General features: G+C 29.7%; 1 protein-coding gene across 3 annotated transcripts in view; it reads left to right on the plus strand.

The window, feature by feature from the left end:
• The first annotated feature begins 12,011 nt into the window (after positions 1-12,011).
• LOC116773525 (insulin gene enhancer protein ISL-1) overlaps positions 12,012-26,199 on the plus strand; it is a 30,530-nt gene continuing 16,342 nt past the window's right edge. For 2 of the 3 annotated variants that reach the window (XM_061528734.1, XM_032665999.2), the window contains exons 1-2: positions 12,013-12,370; positions 25,776-25,965. In XM_061528734.1, coding sequence (XP_061384718.1) covers positions 12,268-12,370; positions 25,776-25,965 — 293 coding nt within the window. In that variant the 5' untranslated portion in view covers positions 12,013-12,267. Of the gene's footprint in view, positions 12,371-25,775; positions 25,966-26,199 lie in introns of all 3 variants that reach the window. The other variant, XM_061528735.1, reaches the window with a different exon arrangement.

Below are 26,199 nucleotides of genomic sequence, written 5' to 3' on the forward strand. Positions count from 1 at the left end.
AAAAGTATATTCGATTTTTCATTTAAATTAGGTGTTTAATATAAGATATATATATCAACTATATACGAAATCAAATAAAACCTATAGAAATTTTTTATTCTAATTGTAACATATAATTAATATTAATAAGGAGGAAATAGTTAAAATAATATTATTAATAAAATATGAAAAATGTATATATATATATATATATAAATTGCTATTCAAATATATTTATACTTTTCGTGTCTTCAAGTGTAGTCGGTAACTAAATCATGCCGCTAATGCAACCCCTCCTTATACTTTACTACGATATCGCTAGCTTTGTTTATCACAAGTTCGTTTCGTTACTATAAACGGAGAGTTAATAGTTTTTCTTTCAATATCTTCGCATATTATAGTATTAACTTAGGCTATGTAATAGAAAACGGGATACTCTTTGTGTGTAGTGTAAACGGAAACTGATTGTAAGGAGATATTAAAGATTTTATTTCGTATTAAGACCCCATTAACAGGAATAATATTACTATTCTATAGTAAATATACTTTAACTGGCGAACAATAATTAAAATTCAATTTACTGTGCACTTAACGTAAATTTTAGTTACGAACTGTCACGTGACTTTTTCTTTGAAAAGTTTTAATAGGAGTTTTTTTTTGATATTAATGAAAATAAAAAATAATACTGAAAAAATTAAAAGTAAGTACTTATTATATGAACTATCGGCTAGTAATCGGTCTATCTAAATCGGTCACACCGTTTCTAGGATTTTGGTACACAATATTGCTTATTTCTGTATATTTATCATCATCATCAGACTATTTTTGCCCACTGGCAAAGGCCTCTTCTCACATGGAGAAGGTTAGAGCATTAATCACCACGCTTGCTCAAGACGGGTTGGCGATTTCAAACTTAATTTAAAATTATAAGACCAGGTTTCCTCAAAAAGTTTTTCTTCAACGTCTGTCAGTGGTGTCTAAATACTCCTAGAAAGTACGTCTGTATATATACTATTTTTTCTATTTTTCCCTCCAATCCGGAAGCCATATTTAATGTCATTAGTCATCTGTTTTGTCGTTTAACAAGAGATGGCTGTTTGCGTAAACAATGTCCGGTTGTTACATACATAAGTAACGTTTTAACGGACATTTAAAATAAACCTTTGTTTTAACTTTTAAATGAGAAAATTTGCAATGAGTTACAAACATTTAAACGCACTTGAATTTGCAGTTTACTTAAAATTAAAGAGTGTGGGAATTTTTTGCGTTTTTATTTAAGAAATAAAACAAAGCGTTGCACAACTTTTTTCCTGTAAAATTTATTGTTCTAAATTTGAATCTTAGGGTTGTCATAAAATTGTAAAATGTAATTAAAATTTAAAGAGAGATAAAAGATAGGTATCATATGCAAAAAAGATAACCAAAAATGTATATATATGTGTATATATAAAATATTAATTCCAATTCATTCCAATAAATGAACACAAACATTTACAATAAGTAAACATAGAAAAATAAACACATTTTTTCAAACCCTATAATACATCTAATATTATTGAATGTATTTCTTATTGTATGCAATTCTCGCCTTTATACCTTGCGAATATGATGTAAATTCGCCTGTGTTATTATATGCATAAAATTACATGGAGTCATGTATGAAGAAATTGTGCATTTCATTCTAACCTCTATTGTATGTCGTGATGGCATATTATTGCTTGAATCATTTTTATGCACAGGATTACGCGGTGTAATTTTCCGGTCAATGCAATGTATGAAACATTCATGAGTTTATTTTAATCCCCGCGGTTGGTTTTATTCGAGATGGAGTCAATATTATATATATATAATTGAGAATAAAAAATTAATAAAAATATATTTAAGGTATAAAATAAAATTCAGTAAATAGATTTTAATGAGAATACGGTAATTTAATATTCAATATTAATATACACCTACATATATAGGTATCTTCTTGGCAACATCTTGCATTGTATCATTATAATAACAATATTGTAGGTTTAGTTCAGTAACAGATTGTCCAAGGTTCGATTCCCTGTTTGCACGTCATTAACCACTACACCCTAACGTCAACTCACCACTAAGTCTGATTGAAACTTACGGATTATATTTGCGGTTAGCGATTACATTAACAAGTCATAAATCAGACTAAGGAGAAATAATAAAACTTTTTGTTTAAAACTTTTTTTGTTTATTTTTTTTTTTTTTTTGTACATTCGAAATTGACAGCCAGTGTTTAAGTGGACCTACGTCTTATAAATTACTAACAATTCACTGACAGTTAAACTCGTTTAAGTTATTTTAATTTGTTAAGATTTTTCCTGTATATATATTTTTATAAACGTTTACCGCAAAACATTAATCTCATCCCCTCGTAACGGAAGTGGTAACGGAACAATTTATCATCAAAAAACCGCCTAAAAGCTGTCATCGAGAACATGGCGGAAATACGCGCCAATCTTAATACAATATGGACGTGTGCTGATTTTTTATGGATTTTTCGAGTTAAAAGCAAGCATTTTATATAAGGAAATATTTTAAATAAATTATCTTGTGCAGAATAATAATTTAAGTATAATTTTATCAAATCACGAGTCCGATAATACTCAAGAAATAAATAAATATGTATATATAAAATAACAAAATTCTAGTAATTGTAAGTAACACTCAAATCATAATTTTTCCAATGATTATTTACGATGTCTCTATCAATATTCCAAACAAAGGACAAATTGCTCTAATTATGGGATGCAATTTTAACTTCCGTGAGCGTTATTGTCAACAATACAGATAATTATACAATGGCCACCAATCTGTCACTTTTATTATATCTGCAATTATAAACGAAACAATACACACGAAATATTATGCGTTAATACTATAGACATAAGTCATACAATTGTTTGATTAATATAGAAATATAACCGAAATGCAGAAACAGATAAGGATTGCCGTCGAAGGGTAATTTAAAAAGTTAACATTTCTACAGATATAATGTCCAACGAATTCAACCTCTATGTTTACGTGTTAAAGTAATAAATACAACGCCATACAAACAAAGCATCTTCAAACAAGCGTGTTATATTAAAATGAATCTTATGTATCTGTTCATAGAGTTTGATTTAGAGCTTTTGAATAATGGTGAGTTTATTTTGGAAATATCGCAAAGAAAACAATAGTATCCATTTGGCGCCACGAGGCAGCACGCGGCGCGCACGCGTCAACATGGCGTCGACTTTTGACAGTCATTAGAATGTTTTGTGTTGATTAGATTAATGTGCGGTCTTCGGTTTCCACGGCCCCGCAGTCCGCCTTTCAAACATATTGTGTTTGGAGAAATTATTTTTAAGAGCATATACATTCATTTTAGATTCTTATGTATATCGAGCTCACTAGAGATGTTTTCATGTTAATTTCGTTACATATATTAATTTACGAGCAAAAAGGCTGGGTTTCGAAAGAATATTGTATTTGTATATTACGACCTCGTTGCTCCCTTAGGACATTGGACGACAAATTAGATTATAGGTTAGTTAGAATAAAAAAAGTAATGCAAAAACAATATAACGGTTATTGGCCAGCTGTATTATGTTCAGGACACGTGCCCTGTGATGGGCCCGTGGGGGATATGGGATACGGTTCCGCGAAACACAAATAATACTACTAAAGTGTTAGACGTTATAAATGGAATTTTAAAATTAACTTATCTTAAAACCTCCTTTCGAAATAAGTATAATATAAATTTAAAAATGGAATATATTATTTAGTGTAAGTAAAAATTGTATTCTCCATTAAATAATTCTGCTTAGATATTTTATTAGTTTTTTATGATACCATGGCTTCATTCACACCGGATTCTGACCATTTTGAATTCTATATATAAAACTTCATGACATTTTTTTATTAAATGGCAACACACATTGAGGAATCTTCAAGGATTTTCTTTGATAATTTCTTTATTAATTAACATGTGTAAGTAGCTTTATGTAGTTCTATAATTAAAATGAGTCGAATTCCACGTTCATACATACTTGAGATCCTCTTAAACGTAAAATTGGCGTTTCAAATCAATACCTACATATGAGTAGGTTTATATCTGTCAAAAAAATGACACATCATCAGCAATAATCAATTGTAATCCAATTAGAATATTCCCACACACCTTGCTGCCTGCATTTGTTATGGTGGAGTGAATACAACAAAAAACCATCCAAATATCACCCCACATTAAGGCGAGTTTTAATCAAAATGTTCAGGGTGTGAAATCCAAATAACGGGGGAAAGTATTCCCATAATGATAATGGAAAAAAAATATATAACATATTTTTTTAAACACGTGCCCATTAATCGGAAGACAATCAGTGTTACGATAATTGTTGACTGTGATTCCTGATGACATCGGCTGATTGGTTTTGCTGTGGTGTTTTTTTTTTTTTTATAAAAAATGTTTATGCCACATATGTTTGTGCCATTATGCCATTGTTTAAAACATTCCCGTCATATTGCTCGATGTATTTATTTTATTTCACTATTGGATATAAGATATTTTCTTTTAATTCACGGTAATAAGTTTCTTATTAAAAATTATAAATAAATTTGTACCGAAATCTGCCGTCCCAATAAAACCTTTTTGGATGAACGCTAATCAATGTGACAATAACATAAGTATATAATTTTAGTTTTTTCATTATATTCTGAAGTAAATCAAAAATAACCTAAATTTATAATCAATTGATCGCCATGCTAAGTACTAATTACATTTGGAAAGCTTAGAGGATATTTATTTCTATGAAAAATAACCAAATTCTATATTAATTAAAACTACTTAAGGATTTTTTATTCCGCGAGATTGGATTCTGTAGAAAAATCACTCATTGATATTAAAATTAATTATAGAAATACATTGAAACTGTCCGTATGTGTGAGGTGTGTAAAGCTTACTTGCGAACCCAAACCTGATATTAACAAGTATTACAATCATAATAAGAATAAAAAAACGGCTTACTATTGGTGTGCCGTTTGAATCGAGACTAATAGTAAACGTTATTGATCTTCAGTATTTAAAAATCATTAACAAATATGTCGTGACTATTCATCCGTGGATTTTTATCAAAACAAGGACTTAATAACTGCTAATATAATGATCTGCATAGATTGTTCGCAGCGCCGTGCTGGGGGGCGCATATGTCGGTTTTGATACGCTTCACCCGTTTTAATAGTCTTGGTACTTGGAAAGACTCCATTTTGACAATTTTAATCACTTCAAAAATCACCCACATATCATGTACCTATAAACATTTTTTTGTATAAGTAATATAATATAATTAATGCAGTAAAATATATATAACAGATAATAAATCAAGTTTCATATATAAAGTATCAAAACCTATACGACCTCATTGTTCAAAAGTGACGGGAGTTTCTGTCGGACTTTTAAATAAACACAAAAGGTATGAATATTAATTATAATAATATAATACAGAATATGTTATGAACTGTGCTTTTAAGGGTTAAGTTTAGGGTGGGATGCGGATATTATTATAATAATGAAATTTAGCTACTATCAAAACTATAACGATATAATAAATACTTTTTAAACAAAACTCGCCTCGTGTAAAAAAAAATAAATAATAATATTAAAATAAAACCGGGCTCCAGTATGTTTGCTATAGATTTTTTTTGTTTACCCTTTTTTTTATATTTTACACTATAAATAATTCCTATAACGACAAAGGATATGTTTTAAATGATATAGTTATATACATGAATGTGGTTATGTAAGAATATGTTTATCGTTACATTAAACAGATTTTGATAACGTTGCGAATAAAAGTGCAGGTGTAGTTAATAGAGAACCATTCGTTTATGTAAACTAAATGACTGAAGAAAATCCTAAAATTAATGTCCAAAATACAGTATAATTTTGTAGTGTTCACGAAAATATCCCCCTTGTTAGCTAAAAAGGAAGAAAATGTATGAAATATATTAATATTAATGACCCATCACGCAGAATGTGACGGTCATGATGCGTTGTTCGTTGTATCTCGTAATTGATTACCGGGAATCATTTGGTAATATCTGGTAATATTTCTATTAAACTACCTACAGTATTAAAATTCTTATGATAAAATTTTATTTTTTTATATTGTATACTAGGTATATAGTATGTATTTTAACAAATTATTTACTTTCTTTGTATATTAACTATTAAAATCTGTATTTAATAAGATCTGAGAATTTCGCGAGTATTAATTTTTTTCGTCTCAAACACATTTTCATCTCGTCTGCCGGCTATCGTGGTTGCTGCAAAGTAACCGAAACGTCGGGAATATGCTGTTAAAAAAAAATATGCAAAAATATTAGTTTATTTGAATATCAATATTTATTATACAAATTTTTATATACTCGTATTAATTAAATATTTATTTGATATATTACTTAACTAGTTCCTTGTTACGAAAGTTATAAGACAGTATTATATTATTTTTTATTATAAAACTTATTACATAATTATAATGTATAAAAAATATATATATTTATTATAGCCTCACACAAAATATAGGCAAAATCGTATTATAATGGCAATTAATGATATGGATGTATTAAAAAACTAGGTACTTATGTTATATAAAGATCATCATCACCATCAGCCTATAGGAGCCCACTGCTGAGCAAAGGCCTCTTCTCACATGGAGAAGGTTAGAGCATTAATCACCACGCTTGCTCAAGACGGGGTGGAGATTTCAATCTTATAATTTGAAATTATAAGACCAGGTTTCCTCACGATGTTTTCCTTCACCGTCTGTGAGTGGAGTCTAAATACTCTTAGAAAGTACATATGACTCGGAAAAGATCACATTGGCACTTGCTTGCTTGGTTTCAAACCCGCGCCCTCGTGCATGAGAGGCGATTCTTTAACAGCCAGGCCACCACGACTTTTATAATAATATAAAAATGAAATTTATATAAAACAAGTAAATACGAAAACTCAACATATTATATACTAAAACCTTCCTCAAGCACGCTATCGAGTGGTGATAACTGTTTGATAATCAGTGCAGTAGTTTTTCCGTTTATTGCGAACAGACAGACAAACGCGGCGAGGGACTCCGTTTTATAATATGTATTGATAATATTAATATTACTATTAAAAAAATATAATATACAAAAATTAAGTAGGCATACGAACATGTTTGGTAAAAATTTAAATAAAACATATATATATAATTAGTTGTAATAAATTACACAATATAGCACCAAGTTATTTCTTCGTAACCGTAAGCGTGCACAAAACGTTTTTGAACCGGTTTTTTTATTATCTAAATGCTTATGTTCCAGGGACTCAATAAAAGTCGGGTTGTATAGTTGTATGTGCGTCACAATTTATATCCGCGATAACCGTGACGCCGGCCGGAATGTTTGTCCGTCTGTTGCTGTAACTCGGAAACCTTTGATTTAAACTGAACCGAGCATTAAACGATGTTTAAAAATTGGACGAGCTAAACCAGATACTGGCAATAACTGGATAGATTGCTATAAATATTAATAAAAAAATATATTGATTTAAAAAAAAAAAAAAAATTAAATCCTTATTTTAATTTAAAATTGTATACGTTCTTGCTAATAAAATAAATAAAAGATTAACAATAAGGAGCAATCATTTTTTTAATATTCAAACGTCTTTTTTTATACTATGGCTTCATTCGCTCTGGAATCGGGAAATATTCTGCCAATGTCAACGTTTTTATTTGCTGTATTAATTTAAACGACTCGTCGTCCGATCGGTTGGTCAACTAGTTGGGCAACCGATCGAACTATTCTTCGGATAACTTCAGTATTGATCTTATGAGATTTTAATTTAAATTTATTTCATATTATTTTAATATAGGAACGTCAATGCTCCCGCCATATGTTAGAGCTTCGTATATTGACAAACGAATTACAATATCTGATAGTATTATCGTAGGCACTTGACAGCACTCTCTCTGTTTACTTTGTAACCTTTATATAAATTATATTTACTCTGTATTTTTCGCTGTTTACATAAATTGCGACTTATTTAGGCTCGTGATAAAAATAGAATATGTAACTCGGTTCGTTTGTGTTTTAAAATGTTTATGTTGAATATTAATCAGATTATCATTACTTGGTCCGGTACGTAATTAAATAAATAAGCGATTTATAACAAAAGAATGAAAAAAAAAATTTAATTATTATGAAAAAAGTACCAAAATTTTTAGATGTTTAATCTCTTATAAGGATAATAGTATTTTCCGTACATTTATTATTTCAGATTATTAAAAACATTTTTATATGAAAAAAAAAATCTATTAAACATAATTCGATTGCAATATATATATTACATAATATTCATTATCTATATTCATCTATACCTATAAGCACGGTCCCTGAGACAGTTTCTAAGTCCGTGTGAACACCCTGTACATTCCATCTCAAGTCTCATACAAGGAGTCCTCTGTTGTCAGATGCCGTTATCAGAACAGACGTTGTGACGTCATCACCAGCTGATACATATTGGAATAATATTAATACTCCTTAGACAATTCAGACTAACTATATTAGGGGCGATTTTTTTAAAACAAAATTATCTCATTCAAATAGTTTTTGTGGACATACGGTAAGTAAATGATTACTTAAAATGTATTTCAATAAAAATTGCATACCAAGTTGTAAATGGGACATGTGTTTCATACATACATACATTACAAAAAAACTATTAAATAATACACCTACAGAGATAATAAAGTTCATCTTAAAAAAGTTGTATAAAAAACTAAATCCCCATCGTCCCAAGTAACATAATATTCTGGGCGAGCAAAGCAGATTATCGCATACCATAGAAAGGGGCTGATAATATGGCTGACCGCTTTAGCGAGACCCGTGTGCGATTGTTGAGGAAAAAAACAAAATTAACACGAACTAATAACTCCATACACAATACACTAAGGAACTATATCTGCTAGCGGCCTTTCTTTGACGTGCCTTATATTTTGAATATCACATATTTGTTTACCTAAACACTCTAAATTCAAAGCTTTGAAATGTTGGGCGTTTAACAAAAAATGGTTACGTCAAAGCTTTTATTTGTTAAATGACCAACGCTACTGTAACTCTACACTGAGCGATTCCGATTTAATCCGATCATCGGGCCGTCAAATCCGTATTAGCTACCGATTTTAATACGCTATAGGCACATCACTTTTATATTCTATGTACGGTTTAATGTCAAAATAATGGCCGTTTAACACTGAACATTAATAAGACAATTATAATTATGTTTAATAAATTCTAGACTTATATGTACGTACATGAAATTTTTATTATATAGATATATGTATTTTGAGTATTGCTCTTAAGACTCTTACCGATATATAAAAAAAAAACCATTAGATTTGTCAGTGATATCCAATAAACGGCGCCAAGCGAAGTGTTAAAACCCTGGCTGTTTGTACAAAGGAGGTTTTATAATAATCAAGGGAGTTTTTATTATAATCTTCTTATTTTTTTTTTTCCCGTGACACTCTTTGTCGGCGACGACGTGACTTGTATGTGGAAAAAAGAATGTCTTTTCATGTGACAGAATAATTTCACGCAATTTGTTGAACGTTTTGTTGTGCTTTTGGCTGTTTTTACCTCATTGTTGAGTATCGCTCCCGTCTCTTAACGCTTCTATACATAACACTATATTTATATACTTACCTAAAGGTAAGATTTTCTAATGATGAATACGTATTACGTTTGAATCAATTTTATTTACTGGCATAGATTACTCACACATGCAAACCACACACACATGGATACTAATTGAAAGAATCAGGAAGCAGGTAATTTTAAGTCGGAATTATAACATCAGAAGCTGAGAGGTCGTTCTTAACAGAGAACTCACGAAAAACGTAACTTGTTGACTTTACTCTCGCTTCAATTAGAACTAGTTACTCAAAAAAAGTAAGATGTCTAGCGGGCATGTGTTACAATATTTACTATTGTTAATAGGTGCGTTTAAACCGGTTAACGGACGAAGTGTTCCGTATAAGATGATCTAACAAAGAGGTTGTCTTTAATAGTTCTTATAGGTGAATAATATCACAAGTCTCAAGTCGTATTGTGATTTTCTTTTTTAAATTAACGTATATTAGAAAAGACAAACACAAAAAGAAAAAGAATGCTTATATACATATATAATAACAATGAAATAAACGTCTTTTTTCCATCAAGAAACTTCTTCGTATTTCCTCCACACAGGACTCAAGATTATAATTCGTCCGACAAACAAAAACGTTGACATTGGCGAAGTGTTCCATGACTCCAGTGCGAATGAAGCTATCTACTATACTATATAAAATTGCTTTTATATAACAATTATGAAATATGTATTGATTAAATATTTTAACTAATAAAAATTTGTATACCCAATACTATGTGGTTATATCTGTAAATTAAAGAACCTTGCGGTTAATACTTTATAAAAAAACTACATGCAAGTAGGTCTTTCACAGCCATACCTACTTCATATGAATATGTTCTGTAATGTGAAAAGAATGACAAATAATAAAAAAAAAATAGATTTTTTTTTAATAATATTTTTGATATAAAATTTAAGTCAGATCAATTATTTCTCATAATTATTATAGATTATGAAAAGGAAAATGTACAATAAATATTCTGTGGATAAAAACAATGGAATTAATCCTCTGACCGGACACGGCTGGACACCGGATGTGAGGGGCAATCCGGATGTGAGGAATGTTATTGATTGCAGAATACCAGCCCTGGACGGAGACAATCATCAATATATCAATATAATAATTTGAATTTATTTTACGGTTATAATATTATATTAGCTGAAAATGGAAAATTAATTTCTTAAATATGTATATCAAAGAAAAAAATATATCCATACTAAGAATATAGGCGAACTATAATATATGGAGATCAAAAAATATTACCTCTGTGAAATTAAACGTATAAAAATACAAGTACGAAATAATCTACCCTTAAAGTTATTTTAGCTTTAAAAACATTTCTCATTGATTACTCTAAAGCATCCGGTTATCACCAATTACGTCACTTCCTTGCAATAATTATCTCGGAATAAAAAAAGGCTTATCTAGTTCACAAGCATCTGCAGACTTAACTTTTCACTTCCTTCCAAATTCCTTAACGAATCCTTTACAACGATCGTATAAGGACTCCTTTGATTTTTATTTTTAATCTGCGAAATCAACATCTGCAAAGATAACCTTTCTATTTTATCTGTGACGTTAATGACGTGAGGAACATTTGGCGCCAAATTTCTTGACAATTTTTTGTCGCCTCACACATAGCTGTCAAGTTAACTAGATATTAATTGATATTCAGAAAGCCATTCATTATTTGAAAGTAAAAAAAAAATATTTATTTTTTAAATTATACACTTATATAAAATTTGTTTATTAAATTTTATTTCTATAGTAATATGTAAGCAATAAAATGTCATTTGGAATAAGGTTATGAAGAATTAAAACACATTTTTGATTGACACAAATAGTTTTTATATTAAAACCTCTTTAATAATTTGAACAAATAGCTACATATAATTGTTTATACAAATAAAAATTTGTTAGCTCGTTAATTTAATATGAATGCCAGATAAGGGTAATTATGAACATTTAACTATGTAACATGGGGTAACTAGTTGTGTTTAAAACAAAACAAGAGATCAACAAGGCTAGATTAAAACGCCGTGGTAAAGGAGACCGCGGTACTAAAACATAAATCATGCTCATTATATTCGAACAGGATTATTTTTTATCGAAGAAAATGTTCAAAAAAGCATCAAAAGGCTATAAGGGGGGCGCCATTTTGTGAGGGTAACGTCGGGTAGGGCGGGAAAATGGGAAGCTTCCGTCCAATGGCTGATGTAATTTTGAAAAGGCGTTCTAAAATCCGACCAATAGCACCCGGTCTGATGTGATCATGCGCTTTGGAGTCGATCCATAGACTTATAGATATTATACGGCAGTATGGGCTTGGCCTTTGCCGTGGAACGATGTGCTCATAGACAATAGTCGTTTGAATTAATATAATGAAGTGGCCAAATATCTGAAGTGATGTATCATAGTGTTTATATGAAAACTGGCAAATTTAAAACATTATAGCATTATATATATAGATAGTGTTTATCATTTCTGTGTGTTTCGTATAGTATACGGGGAGTCAGTCAGTTAGTGTTAGAATCGTTATAGTCATCAGCTATCAGCGTCAGTGATGGTTATGGCCAGCGGCGGTGGCGGGCTGGTGCAGTCCCCGCCCGACATGTTGCACCATCACAACATCATGGACACTTCCTCTCACGTAGAAATGATGCCCAGTGAGTTAAATTATATATATCCATATAAAAATAACATACACCTAATGCAATGTCATTATTTTGAAGTATGACGTTTTTTGTTTTTCTAATTTCGTCTTCTGCACAGGCTAAGGACTTAAACCATTCTGCCGATTATTGTATGACTTGTATTTTATAATAATGTATCTATAGGAAACGTTTGGCACAAAGTTATTCTGCCGGGTTATGGTTTTGAAAATAATTTTTGTTTTTGCACAAAGACATTATGCCGTGTTTTGAATTTGTTTTTTTTTTTTTGCAAAAAGTCGCAAATCGCGTGTTATTATTTTAATTTTAAATAAGTATTTGTAAATACTATAAAACATATCACGGCAGAGACATATATGATAATTACAGTTTCTCCTTTATTCATATTAGGTACATATTTATTATAAGTAAATGACAAAGAAAATATTATATTTAATTTTGATAATAAAAATATATATACACTATAATCCTTTTACTGAAAATTAAAATAAAATGCCAGTATATCGATAAACCAATGTTTCCGATAATGTATTTGTACGCCCTGATTGATTCATTGAGCAAGGGTGAATCTGCCCGCTATTACTTCAACCATCGGGGGTTGAGATTTATTGAGGATATCTTACAATATAACGAAAACCAAGTATTAGTATGGAACTACACATAGAAGTAACCGTTCTGTTTCAAAGGGTGTATATTTTTTATTAAATTAGGATTGATATTGGAATTCGCAATTTAATAGCTTATAAAAATGCATGACTCTACCGAGTTCTGGTGTTTGGACCTAAAAATTCCACATAACACAATTCAGTGAAATTAGGTAATATATATAGGTACATAATTGATATTTCAATAATATTAAATACAATTTAAAATATAGGTACCTATTACTTAAAAAGTATTTCAATATGAAGAAAATCTAACATATTTATTAGGTATACATTTTATTATATTTTATATGGAGATCGATAAATACTAATGTTTAGTATTTAACTTGTAACGGAACAACGAACACACATTCACATATCAATAGAATCACCTGATTATTATCTTTCTTAGATTACCTATCTTTTTTTGACAAATAGTTTTTAAGAAAATGGTTAATTATCTGTGTTAGGATTTCGATTTTTTTTATCATAGTCAAATAAAAAAAAGACTATAGCATGTACCTATTGATGTAAACAAAAATAATATCTCTTAATAATTTTATTTAACAAAAAATAAAATCTTACAAATAGGTAACATACAATCAATACATTGTTATGAAAAATTTCTTTAAAGCTATCACAGAATGACAGAATATTAGCGAATGATTTTCCCTTCTGAAAGTCAAACCCGCTAACAGTTGAAGCAAACTTCGAGGTTTACTTCGCCGGCATTAAAACCTAACCGCATACCGCAGTTAAGAAATAAAGTGCCCACCTTAAAGTTAAATATTTAACTCTATTTTACAGTCAGTAACATATTACGTACACTAATTTAACTATTAAATAGGTACATAACAAAATCTTTAAAGACCAATCTAGTGTGTAATTTCTATGGCATTCGTTAAATAAAGCCTTATATACTTACGTTATATATTGTCTATTAATTTAAACAGCTTTAATTAAACGAAATGAAAGTAATAAAAAAAATAAAATCACTGAAATCAAAACCTAAGTAGTATTTAATGTACGTATAAATTACATCAAAATCAGTTTAGTTAGCCGTTGCCCATTTTATTTGTATTGCTGTATAATTGGCCCCGGTGCCGCCTGCAGGTAGGTGAGGTTTTTGATTTCGGATCACACCACCATCCGGTGGTCCCACACGAGGCCACCACCACAGCATGTTTATGGTGCGGACCCGGTAGCGTTCGCACCTTCCTCCTAAACTGTACATCAAAGACGCCGACCTAACAAATATTTGGTACAGCATCCCAGCATCCCAATAGATGGACCATTTGCTTACTTCTGTTTTTTTTTTTCATACGAATGATTTAATAATAATTCTTAAGGCGTCTTTTTTTTAAGTAAACTCTCGATTTCGGAAATGAATATTTATTCATAATTACTGATCCGGGTCCGTTTAAATTTGTGTTTTATTGTTATGTATGTATGTTTGTGTTCTCGTTACACCGTAACGCTCTATTATATATATCATTAATATAAATATGTATTTGCTTAAGAATCGCATGTATTTCATATGCGTACCCGCCTAATCAGAGAGTGGAGAAAGTGACAAAGGTGTAGAGTATCTGTAGGTAGGTACACAAATTTTCAACTAGGTATATTGAATATTTATGTTGCAGGAATTATGATGAAATTAAAATTGAATTAATATATATATATATATATATATTTGAGGATTTTTTAAAGTAATTATAACTGTATATTATACTTAAAATATTAAGATACTTAATTAAAACACAGTCCCTTGACTTGACAAAAGAATGTAACAAAATTAACAATATATGCAAAGTTATTGAATTAAAAGAAACTTTTTCTTTGTTTTTGTTTTTTTTTTTTTTGTAAAAAGAAATCGAAAAATCCAAAAGATTATGTCAAAAACGTTTCAGATAAGTTCCGTGTTATAAATATATTCTGCTTAATGTTAAGGGGATGGTGATTTTTAGAAAAATTTAACTTAACGTGAAAAATCACGTCGCAACACTAGCGTACACGCGGATCGTTGATAGTTTTAAATTGATTTAATAAATACTCGTTATGAGACTGTAAAGATTCTGTTAAAATTACCAGCTAGTTTAATTGTTCTATAGTGGATTTAAAATTAAATCTATAACACCTCTAAAATTCCATTATAATCGGTACAGCTATTTCCCGTATATTATGTTGTCATTATAATTGGGTGAATTAATATTAATGTCAGATATAAGCATTAATGATAATATTTTTCCGTTTATTTTTCACACATATTTTGTATAAAATAGAATAAGTATGAAAAAAAAAATGTGACGAACAAACGATTATATAACTTAAACATTATTTTAATAAAATTAATTTGTTTTATTTAGCGTCAAAACTAAAAAGGTTATATATATATATATGTTACGTAAGCATGTGTCTACCAACCTTAACATATAAACATACAATCTATAATATAATATAAAAACGTTTTCTTATATAGTAAGCATAAAATTGTTCCTATTGCTGGGATTAGGTCCGTCTTAAGATAAACCTGAACGTGACCGGAGAACGATTCTTGGCCTTACAATAAAAAAAAAAATATATAACAAACAAAACAGAGCACAAAAGTTAGAATTACAGATAAAAAAAAAATAATATGTTAAAATAACATATGCTAAGTCGGCGATAAAATAATTCTGTTTGCTTTAATAGATAGCATTATCTATACATATGTTTCAATTAGCCCCCATGTATATTTCAAGGATGTATGGTGTACTACCATGGTGTTCTGTGTTGCCAACATTACCGCACCAATTTCGTATTTACACACACAAAAAAGAAATTAATTAATTCCATAGTTGTACTACTTTTCTTTCTTACCATTTTGTTTATATTAAATAAGTATTTTTTTTTTATATAATACAATGAATTCCGTATAATATTTTTCTAATGATTATTTTAAAAATGGTAACGTTGACACGTTTCTTTTTTAATCACAGATGAGATCGCCCGATGTCGAAGGCAATAGATATTCAGCTTTGTGAATCCGTAATTACTATTAACGCCTACGTTCCGAAGAATACAATATAGCTCTTATTGCTATTAAAATAAAGGCTTTATATTAATTATATCACCGAGACCACCGTAGCGTATGTTCCGCACCGGAACTGTTTTAGATTTTATCTCAAGTATTGCTTTGGCATGTGCCGCTCTATTCGTTCGAGTTTTTCTGCTTTTATTACTATCGAATAAAAAATTTATCTCTATAAGAACATAACGGAAAAATAAAATCTTGCTAGTAATATTAATAATATAAAAACCAGAAAAATTTAAATCCAGTGTATGTTTCTTTATATTAACTAAGCAGTTAGCTATAAACAAGAGCGGCTCCTAAGACAACATGCAAGGTAATGTAATGCAGGAATTAAAAACATTTGAAAACGAAAGCGCCGTAACGACAAAGTAAGCCAGTGATATAAAACCTTTTTTATCGGCTGCGTAAATTCTGTCAATTACGAGGCCGGATTTTCGCTTCGGAAAAAATAAAATAAAAAAAAAAAAAAAACAGAGATCCCGCCTCGCTACCACTGGCGCCGGTCTGAGATAAGGATGTGTTTTTTTTCTGTTGATTTTCTTTTGTTTTTTATTATAGGTCTTTTATGGGGGACATTCGATAACGTGTCGGAAGATTAGTTTTTTTTCCCCCACCAACCCGTTGCTTTTAATCTAACTTTTAGAGGTTTAATAATCTATCGGTTATGTGACGTTTTATGGACACGCAAAATAAGTTTTTATTAACTAACCACCGTCACCGTCGCTAAATATAGTTTTGAAAACTTTAATTTTTTTTTATAATAATATAAGGATCGCACACAGTTTAACAAGAAATCTGTTATGAGGACAAAGCCAACGAAGTGTCTCGTTACTATCCATGGTTAATGAGTCGGCAATAAAATAAATAAATGGCGTAATGGCGTAAATATTTTAGACAAGCCTCTTGAAACGTTCATCACAATTTGTAACAAACTATCCCACTTCTGACAGCTGTCAAATTAAATGACATCTCTATACTATTTTGACCACAAAGGACTTTTTTTTTGTGTGTCATTTGACGAGTGCGATTTTTTTGTTGGTGACGTAGCGTTGAGGCATGCAACACTGTCCTTGTAGATAAGATTGGCGCCTTCAGATATAATGGTTTTGAGCACAAAAAAGATTTATGCCATGAAAGTATTTATTAGGCCATCGGTTAAATTAAATTTATTCTTGTTTAAATTAAAGGATCTATTAAAATTTATTTATATACCAAATGATTATATTAAATTAAAATATGAAGTATAGATATTTAATTGGAAGCTGAATGACTGGGGATCATTGACTGACATTTTTTTTTATAAACTGGTAATGTGAGATCGTAAAGACAGACGTTCAAACAAAAATGAACTCTAACACTTTGTTATGGGGTAACATTTTCCTTATTTTCCATATGAAATAAAAAATACCGGCGCCACTATTTTGTCGCCTCTGATATCCGGTGAAAGAGACCCTTTTTTTTTCTCATTAAACGTCATTATTGTACTTGACCCAATGATTTATGGACATCAGACGTTACTTCGGTAGTCTACACCGTGGGGTACACGTGATTAAAAATTTCAAGTATAATATATTGGGAACTAATTTTCACAAAATAAACATTTTTATTTACAACAATTATATGCATTTATAAGAAATTACGTTTTTTTTATGAATATTCCTATATATATGGTATTGTGGTCACTTAGATACTAAATATATATATATATATATAAAATTGTACTTGAAGAATTTAATTATATATATATATAAATTTTGCTCTATAATAATATGAATGTTTCTTCTAAGTTTTTATTTTCACTACACACGGAGCGTTAAGAGATTTTCATTAAAAAATCGTCATAGTATTAACGTGGGTTATTGTGTGAGAGACGGGGTACGCTTCGTATGTAGTGTGACATGAGAACTTGTGCTAAGTGTACACTGTACGGATTGATATTAAGTTATCTTGGGATTTCTCTTATAATACACAACACCAAGATGAACATGTACTATGCGTACCGATGCTTGGTAAAAAAATGTATGTAGAAAAAATTAATTCAATTAATATCAACGTGAAGAATGTTCACATTTCGTAAATGACATGTTTTAAAATAAACGTTAGATATTATTTTATATAAATATACATACATATATATGTGATATTGATAAAATTCAAACATATTCAGGAGAAAAAATATATTCATCTAGAGAAAATCAATTTTCTTCTATTCTATGCAAGAATTTAACATAGATAGTAATTATTAATACTTTATTAATATTATAAAATACTATTATGAAATACTATTTACAACCTATAATTTTTTTTTACCCTTTTTTTGTGAGATCTATATTAGCTAAATATTTCTTGCAAACAAAATCGTTTGCCGTTTTTCACACAACAACCTACGCTATTACTATACGACAAGTTTAACGACTGAAAAACTTTTAAACTCTCCGTGTGTAGTAACGATGAAAACTTATAATAAGCGTACTCCTCAGTATTTCGTGATACGAATATGAGCCAACGTTTAAATCACCAGTTATCTGTTATATCTTAAAAAAGATTTTCATCTTAAAAAAGATGTTGGAGATAACTAATTAGTTATTATTGATTATGATTATGAAACTGTCGCCATTTTATTTTTAGTTTCGGGACATTTTCATTGCTTCAATGTTAAATTATCTATAATAAAACTCTCACGCTATTGCCTTGATTAAACAATATATATATATATATATATATATGAGTCATTATAATTATATTTTCAAGTCGGTCAAACCTTCCATTACACGAGTGATGTATTTATCAACAAAAAAAAACTTTTATAATACCAAATTCCGTTCGTATCTCAATGTCATAAAGCCGGTAGCTCGGTGCATGTTAGTTTTTTTCACTAATAAGGCTGGGTACACACTGTGACAAGCCAAATGTCATACTGTCCTGATATATATAATTCTAATGTGTTTGTATGTCATTGAATTATTCGTGAGCAGTTAGACCGATTTGTATGATAATTTTTTTTGTATGAATTTGTCTGAAGCCTCAGATGTTTTAGATTCACAAATCATCCCAGCAGATGGCGATGCCGTCGGTGTTAAGGTTATATAAAATGAAGAGGCTTTAACGTAGGTTACTACATGTATTGTTTAAATACTATTCCTACATCTCTCATTGAGTTCACAGACGAAGTCGGGAGCAAAAACTAGTTATATACAACTTTTAACTATTTTCTTGATATTTAATAAAAATCACGCACGAGGCGTATTAGTACGAAATAACTACTTAATAAAATACACATATAAATATATATCATATATTATTTTTAATTAACTCACTGTATATCAAACTTTATCCGCTAAGCCTCTAAACTTTAATCCGACGTATAAATTTTATTTTAAAAATTAGTGCAAACCAATATGAGCCTTATTAATAACTAACTTAGTATTTTATTGAATGTTTTAGTATGTGTGAATAATAATTATATGAGGGTTGTACGTCAGTTTGTAGCGAAAATGTTAAGGATATTCTTATTAAATTTAATTAATATATTTATATGGGAATTGTATGTCTGTCTCATAATTTTATTTGTATATAGTCAACGATGAAGCTGTGTTGTTTGGGATAGAACTTTTTATTCTGATTGTCATTTACTGATATATTCTATAAAAATATGTACATACATATAGCAAATTAAAAAGTAAAGAAAGTTATTTATAATTTAAAGCAATTACTTAAAGTGTTATTCTCACTGACAAACAAATGCCTTTATACTTGTTTGATATACACACAAGATATTAAACGAGTAGTAAAAATTAATATAGAGAAATAATTATAAAAAAAATATATATTTAAAAATTACTTCATTCGATAAATATACGTACATATAAACAAAAAAAAATTAACAATTTAATTTGTTAAAAATTAAAATTTTGAACGGAACATAATTAAATAAACTGGTCCGTATAAAATATATTTAAAATCGTGATCTTAATATGACAATAAAATTTAAATTTTAACGATACCGATCTCTGCTCCGTCTATTAATAAGGTCTCCGATACAGATAATGATCTCTTTAGACTCGTTTTGACGTCTAAATTCATACGCAGTACCATCTTGATGTATAAAAAGTCGAGAATATCACCTTAGCTGTGATTAGACTTGAGATTAAACTCATAGAATTTGATAAAATAAAGTTATAGCGAAGAATCATTTAATTATAAAAATCTAAAAAAATTATATGTACGGCTTAGTTCCGAACCCGCGATCACAGGATTATAGATCTTTTTTGTCACGATAGCTCAGTCGGCGAAGTAGCCGGTATGCACACCTTCAATACAACTCCCATCTAATATTAATTTTTCACATATTTCCTATACAAATCAAATCATTATATTTATTTGAATATAATGTAACATTACTCACTATATTCATAAACCACCGAGCCTACATCGGATTCCATTAAAGTTGGGAGTAAAATAAAATCTCTGGACTTTTTTTTTTCCCTCAACAAAGATACGTAAACATCTCAGCGGCGTCCTTTGACTGTGAGCGACACGAACCGGGTAAATTGAACCTTACAAACAACTTGCAACCATTCTTACTATATATATGAATTAATTCTGTTCTATATATTAAAAATATATTATTATTATAGAAAGAAAATATAAATAATATTGACAAGTAAACGTTTATTTACAAGAGTGTTTGTGTAATTTTAACGTATTAATAAATTTTACGTACGAAACAGTGGTGCAAGCTTCTAATGACTCGGTAAACATTTTGTATGAACTTTTAAATGTCATTAAGGTTTGAAATCGTTTGTATTTTATTGTGTGTGCAGTTGAAATTATATGAGGTATTCGGTGTATCGTTACACAAATATGACCCGTGCTGTATAGCTTGTTGGTTTTGAACTGTTTATATAGGATGGTCTTCAAATTAGCGGTCACTACCGCGGCGTCTTAAAGGAAATTGGAGAGAAGCGTATATTAACACAGAATTTAAAAAAATATATATATAAAAAAATACATATTTATCAGGTAATACGAAACTATATTCATATTTACATGAATATTAAAATAATATAATACATTGAATTTTAATAAAATACGTCATAATTTGGTCGAAAATGTGAAATATTTTACTTATACATTTTTATTCCGATGTATTAAAAATGTTACCATATAAAAAAAAGGGATTGTCCGCTGAAAGCGCCAACACATGGCAACAGCGCGTCATAATGGCCGCGACAAACACCGATAGGGGTCCCAAAAACAAAATATACCATCGATGTTTGGACAGAATTAACTGAGGAATTAAGTGCTGTTTGACCTCCGATACACGCTTGAAGGTTCTGGCTGTTAGCTCACCGGTTACTGGTTACAGTTTAAACCGTAGGTAGAGCTATAGGTGAAAATAACCACTTCAGGGTAATCGACGAAGAAATTTGGTTAATGTCTTTTAAGTTATCACAGCCGCTTTACTTTTGACTACGAAACTTGAATGACTTAAACACAGACACACACACACATATAAACACATTATAGGGATCTGATCCAGACTCAATAACTCGTTTAAACCCACCAATAATATAAATGCGTAAGTTTGTCAGGATGTAATGTTTGTCACGCAAAAACTGCTCCACCGATTTTGATGCAACTCTATATTAATATAGCTCAGACATCAGGATGAGATGCAGGCTATAATTCAATATAACTTTGGTGTCAACACATAAAAATTTGCATTACATAAGTGCTAAAGTCACTGACAGCTTGTAAAAATATCTAAATAAGTCAACGCGGACAGTCGCAGTATCCACTACTATAAGGTACGTGTAAGCTTGTATCGCACTACAAACGAAGCGTTTAACGTTCCTCACTCAATGACCGACGTTAATAATATGATTTACGAAGATTAAATAAGACTATGCGATAGTATAAAAATCATTTCATATCCTCGCTGTAGTAAATAAATAAAGCCTTTTGTATCCAACGGCCCAGATATTAAAACTGTTTTCTTGCAATCTCATTTTAAGTGAATGTTAAAATGTTATGAGGAATAAAGTTCTTTGTACTTGAGATTTATGAACGAAAAATCGGTAACGCTCCGTATGTAGTATACTAGTAGGTGCCGATAACAAACATGAACATGTACTAAGGGTAGGTAATATGAAAAATGACAACAAGTGAGGATTTTATTTTTGTGGTAGGTCATTTATTCTAAGGGACACGGTTAAGATATTAACACATACACACACACATATATATATATATATATATTAGGTAATATTTCAATAGAAGCAATTGTAAGAATTCTCATAAATCACGATATATTTTATTAAAACAACGTCACTAAGAGACAAACAAAAGCAAAAAAAAAAAAAAGGAAATGCCTCCATCGGTAGACACGAAAACTTCCTACAAACATATACAACCTTACAACTTTATGAAATTATTTTCTCAACAATATAGGTAAGCTATACAGAATTTTTCACGTTTTCCTTCAATCGTCTGTATCTTTGATAATGGTTGCATCGAAGTAAAATAAAAAGATAATTTAGGTATATATAATTTCTAAATCTCGTTCCTACCTACCCACAAAAAAATACAAGTGAGTATTTATATAACAAGATTATTTTTCCATGTTTTTTTAACAAAAACATTAATAAACGAACCGCCATATTTATTACGTAAATAGTTCATTTACATTCATAATACTATTTCGTTTTTGATAAAACTCTTCCCAGTTGTCACGATAGAGGTTTAAATTACTAACCTTATTATCATTGTAATACAAACAATACAATCACAACGTTCTCCTAACACTCTCTCTTTGCAGTCGGTCAAACATCATTTTAAAATAGCCACTGTAATAAAAATGCATTAACAGCTTTAACGACGTAGTTAAATTTAACCGTGCTATTAACAAAGTGGTAATTATTAATTATAATTAACTGTCCATTTTATGCAATATATCTATATATTTATATATTCATTATTAATGCATTATATATGTAAGTATGAAAAAAATTAATCTTTTTACTTTTTAATTATATCCTATATAAATTTAAGAAAATTTAATCCTATAGATTTTTGATATAAATCAATATATACCCATAATATTACTGTATGCATATAAAATAATCAGTATCCTTAACACTTGTTTCCGTCACACTAAAGACGGATAGTTCGAAGTTTTGTATTTATATAAATAGTTAAGGACGTTTCTTAGCTCTAGTCACCCGTACAGGTAACGAAATGTAGGTAGATACGAAAAAATTAACCTCGTCAAATTATTTGATATAAAACAGATTTTTTATTAATTATACATTTTTTTTTATATAATTTTCATATTAACCTTTTCATTTTTTTTTGTAGTAATATTTGATTGTAAAATTGTAGAATTTTATAAACATATATCTACCGAGGTGATTAATTTAATTTAATTATATATATGAAATAATAAAAAATACGTTCTTGTAATGAAGAAATTAAATAAAACACACACACACACCCACACACATAGGTATATAATATATATATATCTATTCTCTATATCTCATACAGGAATTCGTAACTATACGTACAAACATAATCATGAAAAGTAGTCAATTCACTTATAAAGCAATTATCTCAAAAAGAATCCTTCCACAGACAGACAAATAATATATATATATATATATAATAACTCAAATCTTAATTAACTACAGAGCAATATTTAATTACATCAAAATATAATTGAGGAAGTCAATAAAATTCACGACTGAACATAATTGAATTCATCGTGAATGTTATATGAATTCGTAAGTTAATGTTTTATTATATGAATTGCTAATTGATTTATTTTTTTTTTATTTTTAATCACTCTCCGGACGAAAAGAAAATATTGTTTTCTTTATATATACATTTATTTAAGATTTTTAATTTATTTTTTTTTGTTTTAATTAGAAATTCAACAGATTTGAACCCGTTACTCGAGTTTATAGCGTTCCACTCGCTTCACCGACTGAGACATCGTGTCTATTGTTTTGGTTATCGTTATTGTATTTATGACTGTTTTAACCGGTTATGTCGAGGGAGTAGGGACTATGATAATTATACCTTTGTTATATAGGGCACTGTTTAGGGTCTTAGGGCTTCTAATACTCAAAGTTATTTTATTTGATTTCGAGTCTAGATACTGATTAGGTTTTATTTTTATTTTGTATAATACTCTAGTCCTTGCCATGTTACGTTTATTTATACTTTTATTGTATGTAATAAAAAAAATATTTTTATTTTAAGCATATAGACGAGATTTTGGAAAAAAAACAATAAAATTTATACAAATAAAATTATAAAAAAATAATCAATCGATCGATTATTTATTAGTATTAAATATCTCAACTGACATTACAAGATCCGGTCAATGATAGTACCAAATAAATTATTACATCAAATAAACAAATAGCCGGCGGTAGTTATGTTGGGTGAGAGCGAGATGGCCTAACAAGTCCGTCCCTGTCTCTAGGCGGGGCCTGTGAAGACCACGCCCCCCACATCGATCCTGTTATAATTTATTCATAATTCCTCATTGTTTATGACAGCCTGGTACCTCGGGGGACTTAGTGTTTTTTTATGGCATTCCTTAGATTCCTTTATGGGGGTTATTTGGGGGTCATTAAGGGGTTATCAGGGGTTGTGAACTGAGAATAGTGATGATGAAATGATTAACATCCTCTCCCGATCCAACTCTCATGGAATTTCATCTTAATTTGATTAAAAAACAGTCAAAATTGTATTTGGATTTATTTTATATACTTTTAATAAATGACAGTTATGTTTAAAGATTTCACCCACTTCACTGAAAGATAATAAAACATACTTATCTAAGAACAAGAAAAAAAGATAACATTGAAATCTTTTGAGATCTGACAAGTTCAAATCTTTTGAGATTTTTTCGATATTTCATAATTGATAATACTATTGCTATAGGTATTAATTCCTAATCTAGAAACTCCTTCAGTGACGTCAGTTATAATGCCTTTTCAATATATATATATATATTGTTCACATATTATAATAACCTATATATCAAATTTAACATATTATAACCTAATGACGTTTAAACAGATTTTAAAGAAAATACTCATATAAATGTATTTAAATATGTTGTTATTACCATACATATATATCGTTATTTATTTCATCCTCCTATATATAATATAACTATTGTCCTAGAATAGTAATAGATATTAATAGATCTAAGTATAGAAAAAAATATACCCTACAACATGACATCATTTAAAAATATAAGCCGTTAAATTTTTCTTTCCTGTGTTCCAAAAGATATATAAACAATAATTATTATGTTAGTATTATATATAAAAAAAAAACATATGTATTTAGAAAAATTAATTGTGAGTAGAGTCCTTGTGAGAGAAGAAGTGAAACTTCGTAATGTTGGAATAAAAAGGGGAAGGGGTTTTTTCGTGTTTCTTTAAGCTAAATTTTATTAACATTAGGTACTTACAAGTCACGACTGAGTGCCGAGTATTATCTCTCGCTCTGTCTCTTTTTATAACGAGCGTTAGATGTTTAACGCAACCTCGGAGGTGGCATTAGAAGTTTCACTTCAAAAAAGAAATTAATACTCTTGGCGCAAACACAATTAAAAATTATATATTTTTAGTCCCACTGAATTATTATCTTTTAATGATAGAAAAGCTCCGGCTGTCTCTGTGCGTGGGCTGCGGCGGCCAGATCCACGACCAGTACATCCTGAGGGTGGCCCCGGATTTGGAGTGGCACGCCGCATGCCTCAAGTGTCAGGAGTGCAGGCAGTTCCTCGACGAGTCCTGCACATGCTTTGTCAGGGATGGAAAGACTTATTGCAAGAGGGATTATACCAGGTTTGTGATGATTATTACACACACACGCACACATGCACACACACACAAACACATGTAGCCCGACACACATACACACATATATAAATATATATACAAATTTAACTGAACCTTGCATTATAATTCGTAGGAAATGTTGAAAAATTCATCGAAGATAATTACGACGCGATAGCTCAGTTTGTAAAGGGACTCTAACGATACCTAATGTTAATGGGTTCGAGTCCCGATTTAAATTTA

Source organism: Danaus plexippus, assembly GCF_018135715.1.
Source record: "Danaus plexippus chromosome 22 unlocalized genomic scaffold, MEX_DaPlex mxdp_27, whole genome shotgun sequence".
Taxonomy (NCBI): Eukaryota; Metazoa; Arthropoda; class Insecta; order Lepidoptera; family Nymphalidae; genus Danaus; species Danaus plexippus.